At 53.8% G+C, this 15,788-nt stretch overlaps 1 protein-coding gene across 1 annotated transcript in view; it reads right to left on the reverse strand.

Annotated features, from left to right (window-relative positions):
• The window catches only part of ROBO3 (roundabout guidance receptor 3), a 113,826-nt gene extending 99,813 nt beyond the window's left edge, over window positions 1-14,013 (reverse strand). Inside the window, exon 1 of the mRNA XM_065417042.1 lies at window positions 13,542-14,013. Coding sequence (XP_065273114.1) covers window positions 13,542-14,013 — 472 coding nt within the window. The remainder of the gene's footprint in view (window positions 1-13,541) is intronic.
• Between the last annotated feature and the right edge of the window lie 1,775 nt (window positions 14,014-15,788).

Here is a 15,788-nt window from a genome sequence, read left to right on the forward strand (position 1 = left end):
ATCACTCAACGCTCCTCCCTGCCATCTCTGGGTAACCCCCACTGGAGCATGAGACATGGGCTTTGATAGCTGCTATTTTAATCTCCTTTTAAAAAGGAAACAGATGTTCCTGGTGCATCTCCCCAGCCCCTGGGCTCAGTCTGTCCCCACTGCTCACGCTCACGGCTGACCCTTCACTGTTCTGTCGCTTCGCCCTCCTTCCTTTGCACAGACAACCACTGCACTCGGACAGGGATAACTTTCCCCCCAGGTTCTGCAGCCTGGCTACCGCAGGGACTGTCTCTCCTCCTTATTGTGGTGCGGCTTCCGTAAGAGCCAGTCACACTCATAAAGTCATAGATTCCAAGGCCAGAAGGGACCATTGTGTTCATCTAGCCCAAGGGTGGGCAAACTATGGCCCGCAGGCTGCATCCGGCCTGTCAGTCCTTTTAATTCAGACCTTGAGCTCCGGCTGGGGAGCAGGGTCCGTGCCGTGGCTCTGCGTGGCTCTCAGAAGCAGTGGCATGTCCCCCCTTCGGCTCCTATGCCTAGGGGCAGCCAGGGGGCTCTGCACGCCATCCCCACCCCCAACACCAGCTCTGCAGCTCCCATTGGTCAGGAACCGTGGCCAATGGGAGCTGCAGAAGCAGTGCCTGCGGACGGGGCAGCGTGCAGGGCCACCTGGCTGCACCTCCACATAGGAGCCGAAGGGGGGACATGCCACTGCTTCAGGGAGCTGCTTGAGATAAGCACCGCCCGGAGCCTGCACCCCAGACCTCCTCCCACGTGCCAACCCCCTGCTCCAGCCCTGATCCCCCTCCTGCCCTCCGAACCCCTCGGTCCCAGCCCGGAGCACCCTCCTGCACCCCAAACCCCTCAGCCCAGAGCCTACTCTCCCAAAGAAACAAGCAGTTCTGCAAATGTCCCAGAGCCTGCTGCCAAGGGCTAAGTGAGAATACAACAGTCTCTTCCGAAGAGACACAGCCCGAAAAACTAGTTTTGCAAAAGTTTCCTACGTTGTTTTTGTTCAGAAAGGGTCAAAACAGACCCAATTGTGGGGGTTCAGGAGGGTTTACAAGATTCTGCCTCTGATATTTTTCATTCAAAATGACTATTAATTTTTTGGTTGACCTAAAACCAGATTCTTGGTGAACAAAAATTTTCAATTGTGTGTTTGATAACGTGTTTTTTTAACTGTGAAAGGCACAAAAAATGTTCACAAATGGTTTTTTGGTGAAAAATTTCATTTTTGAAAAAAAGGCCTTTAAAAACAAAAACAAAAAAAACAGAAAAACCCTTTTCATTTGAAAAAATGTGGCCAGCTCCAGTTTGCTTTCACACAACAGGTTTTTGTTTGTTTTCCAAAACCAACCACAGCACAACACCAGGAACAAAGGCCACATTGTAAGGTCAACAGTATGCCAAAAAAAAATCCAGATTTTATTTGTTTTAAAACACACTCCTCCCCCATAGTCCAACACCACTCACTGCTGAGTGGGTAATTCTGCCAGACAATTCCACTGTGCCAGCAGCGGCTGCCCAAATCCAAACTTAGCGAAGATGTTTCCTAATGTGCATACAAGCAAAATCAAACTGCTTTATCTTCATTGCTTTTAGTTTCCCCCTCACAATGACTGCCCGTCACTGCCTTTTTGCCGCACACCTGGCGGCACATTTTAACATTCAGCAGCTTGGGGGTGTTTTAAGGCACCCAAAAAAGCGCAGCTGGAGAAATATTTGAAGTGAGAAAAGCAGAATTTGTTTCCTATTTGTGTGATTCAAAAGGAGAAATTGCTTGAGTGAGTTCTCTTCATTCCCCTCCCGCCCTCGTCTTTTCCCCCCCTCCCACGTGCGGGACGGTGAAATGCTCCTTTGACTCGACCCCCGTCCACACCTCGGGTGGTGGCAGCCACGTGAGCAGGCTGGCGGGATTGGGGGTGTCGGGCAGACCTTGAGCAAGTTTCCCCTTGAGAGCCAATCATTAGCGCTGAGACAGGCTAGGGCTGCAAGAACAATCAAGGACTGCTACTCTGCCAAAGCCTCCCCACAATCCCCAGGCCCCTGCCCCGGTGGCCTTTTCTTGTCCTTTATCTGTTTACTTACTGGAAATCACCTAGCACTGCATATAGGGGTGCTCAGCACGCAGTCCCCACACGCACATGTGGCTTCCAGTACCAGCTACTGCTCTCCTTCACTGCTGAAACAGAGAACACCCCCCAGGACAGCATCTCAGCCTGCTGCCAGGTGGCCAGACACCATCTCTGATGCGACTCAGGGAGCAAACACCAAACTGCCAAGCTCTACGATGGGATTTCTAAGAAGCTGAGCCCAGATTAGAAGTGCTCAGATCCCTACAAGCGAGGTTCGAGGCATGTCTGCAGCGGGCGTTTCCTGGGGCCATGATGTGCCCTGTAAAGGGGAGAAATGGGTGTGTACTTTTTTAGGCTTCTGTATGCTGGAGGACAGAAGCCTGGAAGTTGTAACTATAGCTGGCCAACACCGGGAGGGAATTCAGTTCGGAGAAGTGTCAGTGTTTTGTTCTGGAAACAGGGAAATACAGTGTTCCCAAAAGGAAGTGTGTGAAACCGACATGCTTTTCTGAACAGGAGCTGTGAAACTGACAAGAATGTCTGTGGCACTCAGCAGCTGTGAAGGGAGCTGTTCAGTGCCCACAGCCTGGGCTCTCGGGGCGCCTGGGGTCCCGGCTAGCTTGGAAGTCCTGGGACTGGCTCCAGGGCCTGCTGTTCCGGGGCAGCCCGAGCAGGCAGACAGCTGGCCTGGGAGTCTGGAAGCCTGGGGTCCCCCACCTAGGGCAGTCTGCATGGCTCCAGGACGGCCTCACTGAGGACACTGGGAGCTGGGCCTATCACTCCTACGCTCCCCGCTCCATGGCAGGGCACTGGTGGATGCTCTTTGCTGGATCCTGGGCAGGTGTTTCAGTGAAAGTGTTGTTGAATCTGCCACAGAATCAGCAAAACATTCTGCTCCAGTGAACCAGCATTTTCTGACTAAACCAAGTTTCCGACTGTGATAAATAGGCCCCTTGACAAAGGGTCCCCTGGTCTTTGCAAACAACTCTTGTCTCAGACCTGACAAACTCGCTACATCAAATACAGGCTTGCAGGGGATTTGTCCATAAAGGACAACACGGAAGATCTCTATCGAAAGTTGAGGTTATTGAACTTTCTGGTGCTTGTAACCATGGCAGGATGCGTGCATGGGCGACACTTAAGGAATAATGTACCTATATCGAGGTTTATACCCTGATGGGCTTAAAGCTAAGGGGCGTCAGCAGGCAGCGACATCACTGGGTGACGGCCTCTATGCAGGCAGGAGCTGCCACCCCACCCAGTCAGCTGGTGATGTTACGCCAGGCTCAGTTGTCCACCGCTGCCCCATTTCAGGACAGTCAATGGAAAACCATCACAGACAACTGCAAACAACCAAAGCCACTTGGGGGTAAAGAAGGGACATGGTACCAGATGGGGGTCGCCTGTCTACGAGCACAGAAAAAGACTGTTTCAGTGTGACATCGAGTGGGGAGAACCCTCTGGGTCCATTCGCTGAGGAGACAGCTTGTGGAGCGGGGCGTGCTTCATGGAAGATCAGATCCTGGTTCCTATGAAGCCAGCCAGGTCTGCAACAGACTGAACTTTGGGGGTGGGGGGAACCCACTTTATCAGCTAGAAGAGGGAACCGTTAGTAAGTGTCAGCCCTAGTTTCTGTTTTATTATTTTGTTTTGTAGTGTAGCCATTTGTTTCCATCACACACTCTTGTTTCTAGTAGAATCTCTGTCCTTCCTTAACTAACCCTTCGTTTGTTTCAGTACCAGTGCTGTGTGTTATATAGGAGCAATGGTTTAACTGGGGTCCCTGCACCTTTGGGGGCAGAGGCTCTGGAATTTCTGTGAGTAGCCAGTGTCAGGGGCTGGATATCACAGGGGAGTGCTTCAAGGGGAGTCGGGGACAGCCCAGAGGAGAACATAAGAACGGCCAGACTGGGTCAGACCAAAGGTCCATCTAGCCCAGTATCCTGTCTACCAACAGTGGCCAATGCCAGGTGCTTCAGAAGGAATGAACAGAACAGGTAATCATCAAGTGATCCATCCCGTCGCCCATTCCCAACTTCTGGCAAACAGAGGCTAGGGACACCATCCCTGACCATCCTGGCTAATAGCCATTAATGGACCTGTCCTCCAGGAACTTCTCTAGTTCTTTTTTGAACCCGAGTGGCTGAAAGGCTGGCGCTACCAGGGAGTGGACACCCAGTCACCACAGACAAATCTCCCTCACGCTGGAGGCAGGGGGATGACAAGGCAACTCAGAGTTCTGGGTACCCCGAGATCCATCACAATGGCCAGCTCTACTCCGGTTTCCCCCCTTTACATTCATTTTGCTCGTCTTACCGCCTTAGAAACTCTCAGAACCTGATGCCTGCTCTCCCCGCTGGTGCTGGCGGAACTCTGGGCTTGCTCAGGCCTCGCCGATAGGAGACAGTTGCACCAGTTTAACTAATGGGGCAACTTTAAACAGATTTAACGAAATATGATTCGCGCTCACCTGGTGCAGCTCAGTCCAGGTGCAGAGGGGGCGTGCTTAGCCCTGAGCTGAGAAAAGCATTGCAGAGGTGTTAAGAACAAGAAGAGTTGCACACAACCTGAATACATTCCTTCCCCTCTCCTGCAGGTTCCAATGTTCTAACCCTACCAGCTCTCCGCTCAGCCAGAGCGTCTTCCAGTGTAGACAGGACCTGGTCTACTCAGATTTCCTTTATAATCAATGGCTGCGAATGCCCACCACCGAATCACTTGTAGCTCTGTGCAGCAAATCCACCGGGCACTGGGAACGGCTTACGTCTCCAGGTGGGTGCCTCTGAGCTAACAGGAGCGCCTGCAACCTCTGGGACACGTTACACTGATCTTGAAAACATTTCAGCTAGAAAGCAGCCTTTGGGAGCCCAGCCATTGTGCGGACCTGTGCCGGAAGAGTTCGCACGGGATCAAGGCTTTGTGGCAATCAATGCAGGCACCAGATCAACACATCTTTGATCCTCTTTAGAGGAGAATGGGATTGCCTGGCTGCAGCACAATCAATTTCACCCACCATTGGAAACGCTGATTGACTCTATGCAAATGATTTCCCCGTTGGCGAGCAGGAGCGGCACCACCCCAAACCTGAGCGCGCACACAACAACTTTGGTGGTTCGGAGCCAGGGGAAGAGGGCGGATTTATCAAGCAGTGGACATTTGTAATGCAAAATAACAGCCCCACCATTTCTCATCCTCGGCTGAAATGCGCAAGAGAAGAGAGACACCAGACATCTCTGGCCCAAATGTAACAGGCGAAAATCATCAACAGGGCCAGAGCCACGTCTGCCCCTCTCTCGGTAACAACCACAGCCGATCTGTGGCCACGAGGGAAGGGAGTTTTTCCGAGTTTCTAACTCGGAACCCAAGTGACCCTTTCACGTTTCAAACACAAAGCGTCTAATCTGCCCAAGCACATTCTGCCTGCAGACAGGAGCTAAGAGGGTCACCCAAAGGGCTCCCGTTACTTAGGAAATGACTTAATTCCTTCCCCCTGGTAGCCAGCACTCATTTCCTAGCCCAGGCCCCAGCTGAGCAGCTCTCTTCCCATTCCACGGGGTTTGGAAGTCCTTAAAGGAAGAGCTCTAATAACATGCTCTCGCTGCTCGCCCCTCCTGGAGCGGCTGCACTTTACCACTGGGAGGTCCTGTAAGCACTGGGAAGAGAAATTGCTGGCCAAATGAGAGAATAGCTTCTAAGCGAGGCTGCCGTCTGATTACAAGGCTTGGTGAGTGGCCGCGCTAGACAGTAATTCCTGCCAAAGCCCTGTCTGTGAATGCGCCGGGGGAAGACAGAGTGCTCTGGGGTGTTTGCATCACTGGTTTATTGTTATCTTCAGCCAGCTCCACAGCCCCAAATTTCAAAATCACAAGGTCAAAACATCTGAAATCCATTAGGAATTTCTAAAATTAGCCTGTCAGCGCAGGGTTCCAGCCGCTGCTTCCAGCGCCAACGCCAACGCCCTGCGCGGGGGGAGCGACGGGCTGTCAGCACCGAGTCACGGCTCCCCCAGCCCCCAGAGACTGCTCCTGTCCCCCAGCTCCCTCCTCTCCCGGGGCAGCCCTGGCAGCGGGGGGGAGCTGCTGCTATTCTGTTTGTCCCGCAGCTGCCCCCTCTCCAAATTACATAAACGCCTCCTGTCTGGGTAATGGACTGAGAAGTGACACAAAAATCAATAAATAATTCCCGTTTGGAGATGGCCGGCTGCTGTTCCGAGCCGCTGCCTGGGCATCTCTGCCTGGAGCTGTCAGCGTGTCCTCAGTCACACACAGACCCGGCTTCCCTTCCCCCATCCCCAAATCTAACCCTGGGAGCTTCTGGCACCAGACAAAGGCCATAAGGTCAGAGGTGCTCGTCCTTGGACGCTGTTCTGTGCTTGCCCCACCTGGCTGGGTCAGTACTGGCAGGTGGGGGCTAGCACTGCCTGGGAAGGCAGGGGCAGGTGCACTGAAGGCCTGAGCTAAGCACCCCCACCTAGTCCCAACTGCTCACTTGGGATACGAGCTGGACCCAGATTTCCAGCTCTCTCTTCATCTGGCCACCCACATGCTCCTTACCCCTCCCCCCACAACACCCCCAGCAGCTCCTTTCCTCTTCGCTTTGCTTTTACTGGCCTAACGAGCTCAGAGCCCGTTATCTCGAGAGTGACGGTCTATTCCCCCCTGCCAGGAATGCACAGGGCAGGAGCAGCTGCAGCAGGCTCAGGATATGGCATGAATCCCCTGAACACGAAACCCTGGCCTCTCCAACCTTTGGGCAGGTCTGTTCGATCCAGCCCTTTGTAACTCCAGGGCTGCTGCGTTCGCTGCACTCCAAGAGACCAGTCAACATGCGCTCGGAAGGGGGGCCAGTCTCTGCCTGCAGCCTGTCCGTCAGCAACGGAGAACTCACCTGGGCTGGGAGAGGGGGCTGCTGGCTAATCCCTCCAGCCCAGCGCTGCCTGTTGCCTCTGCTGTGGCACACAAACCGAGCTCCCAATAGCTGGACAAAAGCCACTTCTCCTGCAGTCCCGAAGGCCACCAGAGACCGCCCCCAGCCCCCTCGTCCCTGCTGGTTCTAATCTTTGACCTCCCTCCATGGCCACAGTCTCTTGGTGCCCATAGCCATGGGGTCTCAGAGGAGAATCCCCAGCACCCCGCGATCCATCCTCCCAGACAGCCAGGACTTCACCCGCGCAGCCTAAACACTCGTTCCATTCGCCGCTCAGATGTTATTACTGTTACAATAAGGCCTGAAAGCTCCCAGAAGCCACATGGCCCATCCACTTCCTGTTCCCACCATCCATGAACCCAGAGCCAGAACAAGAGTCTGAACCAGAGGCAAAACTTGTGGAAGTCAAGAGCAACAAAGATCTTTTCCTGAGCAGCAACTGATTTGGGGCGTGTTTCCTATGCTACTGCTCAGAGACCCCCCCCCAGGGATTGGTACCCCACCTTTCTGGGTGCGGCAAACACAGAGTGAGAGATCATAGAATGTCAGGGTTGGAAGGGACCTCAGGAGGTCATCTAGTCCAACCCCTGCTCAAAGCAGGACCAATCCCCAGACAGATTTTTACCCCAGATACTTAAATGGCCCCCTCAAGGATTGAACTCACAACCCTGGGTTTAGCAGGCCAATGCTCAAACCACTGAGCTATCCCTCCCACCCTCACAATCTAAATAGACAAGACACAGGACGTGGGATCCCCATTTTACAGCTGGGGAACAGAGACGCACAATGATGAAGTGGCTTCTCCAAGGTCACACAGGGCGAGAGGCAGGAACTGTACCCGGATCTCACGTCCAGAGCCCTCCCCACAAAGCCAGCTTTCCTCTGAGAGACGCCGTTTGTATTTACACTGCAAACTCGTCAGGCTGGGACTGTCTTACTAGACGGACCTGGCACGGAGCCCAGAGAGCCTCTCCAGGCACTAACACCACAAATAGTAGTGAACTATTAACAGCCAGCAAAGAGACCAGTGACAGCTGTGGGCTAACAAATGCCCATGCAAACAGTTGGCTGCTGGAGAGTGAGTCTCCATAACAAGTCACCTGATAGACGGAGCAGCCCGAGCCGTCGCCCGGAGTGCTCCAGTGGGAGGCACCCCCAGTGGCGGCTCCAGGCACCAGCGCACCAAGCACGTGCCTGGGGCGGCAAGCTGCGGGGGCGCCCTGCCAGTCCCTGCAAGGGCGGCAGTCAGGCAGCCTTCGGCGGCTTGCCTGCGGGAGGTCCGCCGGTCCTGTGGATTCGGAGGCAGGTACGCCGAATCTGCGGGACCGGGAACCTCCCACAGGCGCGCCGCCAAAGGCGGCCTGCCTGCCGTGCTTGGGGCGGCAAAAAAGCTAGAGCCGCCCCTGGGCGCCCTCCCCCCCCCCCCCCCCCCCCCCCCACGGGCCTTGGCTGAGGGAATCTCCATCTGGTTGTTACGGTGCATGTTGCATTTCGCCCATCCATCTAAGATAGCAGAGCGCTCCCAATGGGACACATCCAGTAGGCATTCGGGCCAGAGGGTGCCTGCTACTTGTGGTAATAAGACAGGAATGGATCCAGAGGCTTGTGCTGGGGAATGGGAGAGCGTGAAGTCTTTTTAATCTCTCCTCATAGGGAAGCCGTTCCATACCCTTAATCATTTTTGTGGCCCTTCTCTGCACCTTTTCCAATTCTAATGTATCATTTTTGAGACGGGGTGATGAGAACGGCACACAGTATTCAAGCTATGGGCGTACCGTGGATTTATATAGTGGCATTATATTTTCTGCCTTATTATCGGTCCCCTCCCTAATCTTGGGGCACTGGGGAGGAGACAGGAATCGAGCTGGTCTGTAAAGCTCTAAAGGGCTCAGGGCTGGGGAGTGGGCCCCACTCCGAGGGGCAGCTGGGGAATCACAGCCTCATTTTACTAAGTGTCCGTTTCGTTTATTTATTGGAAGCTTCCCTATTCCAAAGGATTCGGGTTCTACAAACTAACTGCTGGGAGCAAATCCAAGCAACTCCAAAGCTGCTGCACGCAAGTCCTCGCTAGCCTTGGAATAACTCAGCCCGGTGCGTTTGCTTCTCGGGAGCCTTTTATAGATCACCCTTGGTTGATGGCTGCATTTTGAACAATTACTCTGGCTGCAGCACACTCCTTTGATAGCTTTATTTAGACTGCAACTTATCAGCCCAGCCACAAATCACCTAGGTTAGTATCAGCCCTGTCTGCTTCTGAGCTCTGCTAATGCCGGGTCCCAGCCTGTAATGTCAGTGACTCAAGGGCTTAGCAGAAATGACATTTCATTTCCTATGCTGCGGGTGACTTTACATGGCCTTGTCACAGGTAACACGGTCATTTATCTTCTGCCACCATCCCCGGGCTGGGGTTTGCACTGTTTGTTTGCAGATCTTTGTCTCTGTAGAGCCATTAGGGAAGACAATGGGGTCAGGGCACCAAGGAACAGCACAGAGGAGACTGGTTGGGAGGTCAGGGCAGATAAATACAGCCAGGGTTTCTTGAAGAAGTGAGGTTCTTACCCATGAAAGCTTATGCTCCCAATACTTCTGTTAGTCTTAAAGGTGCCACAGGACCCTCTGTTGCTTTTTACAGATTCAGACTAACACGGCTACCCCTCTGATACCAGAATCCCCTCCGAGAGCTAGGGAAGACACATCCCAGCCTGCCTGGAATGCAGTCTGCCATTGACGGCTGTGGACAAAGCTGACTAATCAGGAGTGTTTGTTCACCTCGGAGTCAGGAGCACAAAGGAACAGCTGCAGATAGGCCAGAGAAAAGAATCTGATTGCAGATATGAGTCCCTCTCTGTAGCGTTGGTGCTTCCAGCCAAAGGGGAGTGCATACCTGGGTGCCTGGGGACAGAGATATTCCCAAGGCTCTGGCCCATTACCGTGCTGGGGGAATTCTCGGAGGCTAATCCTGAAGGTATGTGCAAAGACCCCACGTCAGGAGCGGGTGACTGATGGGCTGGGCTGTTCATAGGCTGACAGCTCAGGAGCACAAAGGAATCTAACCAGGATAAACCCTTCCCCTAAACAAAGCTAAAGAGCAGAGGCTGCCTATGCCAATTAGGAGCAGCATGTCAGATCTGCAGCTATTAGAGCAATGAGGGAAGAGCAAGCAGATCAGTAACCCACCCCAACAGCTCCCAGGTCACCAGCAGTCAAGAGACCGACAGACTCCGGTTTGATCTCTGACCCTGTTCCAGTTGTGCAGTGCGCCCAGCCCAGCCTAAAACACTGCTTCAAGTGGGACCCACAAAGCAGGTCGCTGTGCCAGCACCAGCCAACTAGACCTGTCAGAGGAGGCACAGGCACTGCCTCACCCCTGTGTATGGTCCATTGTCAGTTACCCCAGTGTGTGAGTGAGATAAACACAGTCAACGGGACTGTTAAAGCCAGAGGAGTGGGGGTCTCAGGGCAGGGGCAGCGCTGAAACGACATTCAGCTCACTTCTTGAAACTGACGACAGCTCACTTCTTGAAACTGACGACGTGCCGTCAGCTGTCATTGCCTCTCTTATAGTTCACGCTCACCAAAGCCCTGCTTACTCCACAGTTCCCAGGGCAAGTCCCCTGGGTTCTGCACGGATGGGAGAGTCTGTACCTGCTTCGTTGAAGTTTGAACTGGAGGGTGCTACGGAATGGAAAGCGAATGAGTCAGCCTAGCAGCTGCTGTTATTGCTTGGATACCTTGTTCCGTTTGCTTTATGCAGCCCCCACCCCCACTTTCGGTTTGTAACCCGCGGCAGAGCTGGTGTGCGCAACACGCAGAGGCATGGCAGAAGCCAGCGGCAGGGAGCGGTGGAGGGTCAGGCCGCTGGGGAGAGGGCAGTCAGTGGGACAGCTTGAGACAGTAGGAGAAATACTGGAGCGGAACGACACTGAAACGACTCCCTTCAGGTTTCAGAGTTAACGTCCCACTGAAATGAATGGGGCAGTCCCAGCTCTCTGAAAGCTATTGTTTCAGGCTGGCTGCAGACTCAGGCAGACAGCACTGCATCAGTTCATGCTTGATTCCAGACAGGATGTGAACAGTCACAAAGGCTAGGAACAGATGTTTTTATAATGCAAAATGGAACCTGGCCCCTCAGCGAGGAATGGATTCTGCAGCCTATACCATGGAACACAGAGGGCTCCAACTAGCACCAGTGCAGATCTCGGCAACGGGGTGACGTGGCGAAGGGGCCCCACTTGGGTTGGGGCAGGGATGGGGTTAAGCTTTGTCCCAAGCAGGCACAAGGACTGAGGAGGCTGCAGGACTGTAGTGGAGAAGAGCCTGCGCTCAGGATGCCAAGGGGGGGAAGCATCGCTCTGCTTTCCAGAGGCAGAGAGCAGGGCAGGGCGGGAGCTGTGCATGTGAGATAGGCAGGTTCCTGCAGGATGCTCACCCACCATCAGGTCTGAGGCCCTCTTCTGCCGTAAAAACAGCAGCCATGAGCTAAGGTGCAGAGAGTCACATCCTCACATTCCATCTAAATTGCACCAAAACAGTGTATTATCGGGCTGTTAGGAAGGCGCTCCTGTCCTAGGAGTACCCACCATCACCGGATAAAGAAACAGATCTCAAGACGTTTAAAGAAAACTTTGTTTGACCGCATTCTGCCTGGCAAGGAACCACTTATCAACAGTTGTATTTGTGAAATCTCTACTTCTATTGTTTGGCCTTTGTGGTCCCTACTTTCCTATTGTTTATCTGTGTGGTCTCTGTCTGATTCTTTTATTGTTTCGGTCTGTTGCAAAACTCATAGGCAACGACTCCGTGGGTGCTCCGGGGCTGGAGCACCCACGGGGAAAAATTGGTGGGTGCTCAGCACCCACCGGCAGATCCCCACCCCCCTGCCCAGCTCACCTCCGCCTCCTTCCCTGAGTGCACCACGTGCTCGCTTTTCCCCCTAGCTCCCAGCGCTTGCACCGCGGAACAGCTGATTCGCGCAGCTGGGAGGGAGGGGGGAGGAGGGGGAACGCAGCTCGCTTGGGGAAGAGGCGGGGCCGGGGCCGGGATTTGGTGAAGGTGTCCAATAGGGGCAGGGAGGGGGCGGAGACTTTGGGGAAGGGGTTGGAATGGGGGCGGGGCAGGGGCGGGGAAAGGGGAAAGTTGGCACCATGGCATAACTCATTTTGCAAGATTTGAATCAACTAAGGTGGTGGGGTGTGATTGGTTAAAGAAGTGTTTTATAATGAGCTAGGATGGGTGAAAAATACCATTTTGTAGGACTTCCGTGTAAAATGGCTGGTTAAGGTCCGGCTAAGCAGGACCCACATTTTAACTATATAAACTGGGGTCCAAAGGGAAGTTCTTTGGACCCTAACTTCAGAACACAGCCCAAGGTCAAAACTGCCTACACCATCACACCCTGCTGACCATACGGTGCAGAAGCTGGAGCCCCAGACAACGTGAGCCTGACTGGCCACCAGGAAAAGTTTGTCTGCCTTATTAGGAGTGCTGAGCATTGTATGCTGAGCGTGTGTAGTCTGTTGATCAAGTGTTAATAAATACAGGTTATTACTGTGTAAGGCTCTTTCGCTGGTAAAAAGCCCCACAGACCCGTAGAGCCCTGAGCCCTCTGGGAATGGGTGTTAGCCCTGAGAGCACAGAGTAGAGTTGGGTCCCTTACTCCCTGAGTGCCCACAAGAAATGTAGGGGGGTAGGAGCCCTAAATTGTGCAGGTAACACCCAGAGGCCTCCTCTCCCCGGGGGTCTGGCTGATGGCAGCCTGTCTCCCTTTGCTGGTCAACGCTCAGGGCCTCTATGGGACAGGGTGCTTCCCGCTGGGAAACGAACGTGCTGCAAGCAGGGCTCAGGGTTTCTCCTGAAGGGGCTGAGGCCTGCAGATCTGGGCAGAGGGTGCTGCTATGGGCTTGCCGGGGGTGCCCAGCAACTTGGCAATGTCCTCGGACTGCGGGGCTTGGCTGGGAAAACAGGGTCGCTTAATGCTGAGAAAGTCTCCAGCCCAGACAGACACAGCACGGTCTCTGCAGACCTGCGCGGGCACAAAGCCAAGAGCGCGGTGTAAATGGCCTTGCGGTGTTAACTCTTCACAGAGTCGCGTCAGAGAACTAGGGCAAGGTGCTGAGTGCTAGCAGGAAAGGACATGACACTGTCATACATTCAAACATCCCCAGTGCCTATAATAACCATGGCCAGCAGGGCGACACCGACCCACCATACCAGCCAGCAGCACGTGTAGGAAGGCACCACCTCCCCTCTCGGCAGGAACGCACTTATCCAGCAAGGCGGCTGGCACGAGCGCACAGCAGAGCCCTGGCCAGGCTGGGCTGCGCTGCCACTAGCCCTGTGGAAACGGAGCCTCTTAGCAGAGCATGGAGGAGCCAGCCCCAGCGGGGTGTTCATGTGGCTCTAACACAGCCGGGAAAGTCATCGGGCCAAATTCTGCCCTGGAGCCCATAACACGACTTCCCACAGCCTAGGCCCTCTGCACGGCGCAGACCCAGCAAAGTGTCACATGTGTTAACCCCCTGGGAGTGTGCCCAGAACCCCACTCACTGGCCACCTCCAGCGACGCGTTCCGGCTCACGGCCTCGCCCAGGTAGTTCCTGGCCACGCACACGTACACGCCCTCGTCCGGCTTGCTTCTCCTGCCATGGACGATGCGCAGGAAGAAGAGGGAGCCACTAGGCAGCAGCATGCGATGGGATCGCGGGTCCTCCTTGTCCGTCTCCACCCGCTCCCCATCCTTGTACCATTCGATTATCGGGGTGGGGCGTCCCTCCGCCTTGCAGTTCAGCGTCGCCGGCTCCCCCTTGGAAACGATGAGGTCGGAGGGGTGCTCGACTATCCTTGGAGAAAAGTCTTCGAGACGAGGGCGGGAGCCTGAGAAGCAGAAGAGAGAGCAGAGATCAGGGCGAGGGCTCCAGCTGGGAAGGGCAGAGCTCCCAAGGGGATTAACAGCCACGCCGCTGGGAATGGAGACAATGGCCCACAGCAACTCTGAACTCACAGGGCTGTGCGGCCGCATGGCTGGAGTAGGGGATGTGGCACACTGTACCTCAAAGCAGCCCCCTGGAACACCCATATTCACCCTGTCATACAATTATGTACATTTCATACAAAGCATACCATGTAAGGTATCTTATGAAAAGTCAGGATCTGCTGAAACCCATTGTTCTGTCCAAATATGTATACTGTCAGTGTGTATCAAGTTATGAGATTTTGCTGTATGGTTGTTACTGAAATATGTTGTAATTTGCTAGTGCCGTACAAAGGAGATGAACTACTCCCAGGAGGGTGTTCGATGACAAATAATCAGCAGGGGAGTCGTAATCAAGGGATTTACAATTCAATGACAGTTGCATAAGCATCAAACAATGGGAACTGCTCAACTCTGACTCAGTTGCAGAAGACCAAGCCAGGGGGATAGCCCACCAGCACATGTCTGGGCTAGTATTTTCCAGGCACATGGACTGAGGGTATAAAATAAGGGACAGTGGCATCATGCCATGGCCTTTCTCCTCCCCCACCTATGCTGGAAGCAACAAGAATGCTGGGAAGACAAAGACTTCAGCTGAGGGGACTGGTCCCAGGCTTAAGGGAGAAGCCTGTGTATTAAGAACTGTAACATCCAGTCGGGTGAGAAAACTGCTTGATCCAAATACTGCCTAGTGTAATAAGGTTTACAATTTAGACTGTGTGCTTACCTTTTATTTTCTTTGGTAACTATATCTCTGACCTTTCATGCCTACCACTTATAATCACTTAAATCTGTCTTTCTGTAGTTAATAAATCTGTTTTATATTTTACCTAAAACAGTGTGTTTTGGTTGAAGAGCTTGGGCAATCTCAGCTCAGTTTACAAAGGCTGGTGCATGTCCTCTCCACATTGAGGGAGGGGCGGACTGAGTAATAAACTTACACTTGTCAGGCTTCTGACCAGGGCAAGACGGTAGTACAGCTCTGGGGTGTAAGGCTGGGGAGATTTGGCTGGTGCCTTTCTCTGTGTGATTCATGAGTGGCTCTGGGAGCATTCATGCAATCCAGCTGAGTGTGGGGCTCCACATGCAATTGTACTGAGTGATCACAGCACCTGGAGGGGTTTGCTGCTTGTCACTAGCAAAGCATTGTGAGAGACAGCCCAGGCTGGAGAGTTAAGGGGGCACAGCGGTACCCCAGTTCCAGGCTGTATCCCAGGGGATCCCATCACAGGGGGCTGGGACTCCAGGAGTCTACCCAGGCAGCGCCAAGAACACTAAACGCCTGAGAGAGAGGCTCGCGTTCCCAGGGTTCTGCACCATTTCCCGGTGGCCTCTCTGCACGCTGGAATCCTGGGGAGCTCTTTGTTCCTTTTATGGTTAGTTTCGCTTTCTGACCTATCGTCTCACTGAAGCCAAGTTCTCCTGATCCCTTCTGGGAGAACACGCTACAGCCCATACTCAGAGACAGGGAAAGGAGCTTTTCCAGTTTGGGGAGGGGGGTAGAAGGGGAGCCCCAAGGCAGGCAGGGCCAGTGCACAGGGATCCTGGGAAGGGACTGGAAGAGCAGACCAGTATTGATAAGTCCTTGGGTGGAAGTAAGCTGTCTGCAGCTGGTGGCTCTGGATCCATATTAAGCCCTGTCTTGCACCCAGCATGGGAAACCACACCACAGCACAGGTGTGCCCGGAGGAGTCACCCCAGGGACTCAGTGTCCCAAGTACTGTCACTGGGCTGGCTGCCCTACAGCTTCCTGCCCTTTTGAGAGCAGAGCGTGAGCCTCAAACCCTTTACACCGGGACGTCTTTCTTAGCACGGCAATCGTC

Source organism: Emys orbicularis, chromosome 15 (genome assembly GCF_028017835.1).
Source record: "Emys orbicularis isolate rEmyOrb1 chromosome 15, rEmyOrb1.hap1, whole genome shotgun sequence".
NCBI classification, from domain to species: Eukaryota; Metazoa; Chordata; order Testudines; family Emydidae; genus Emys; species Emys orbicularis.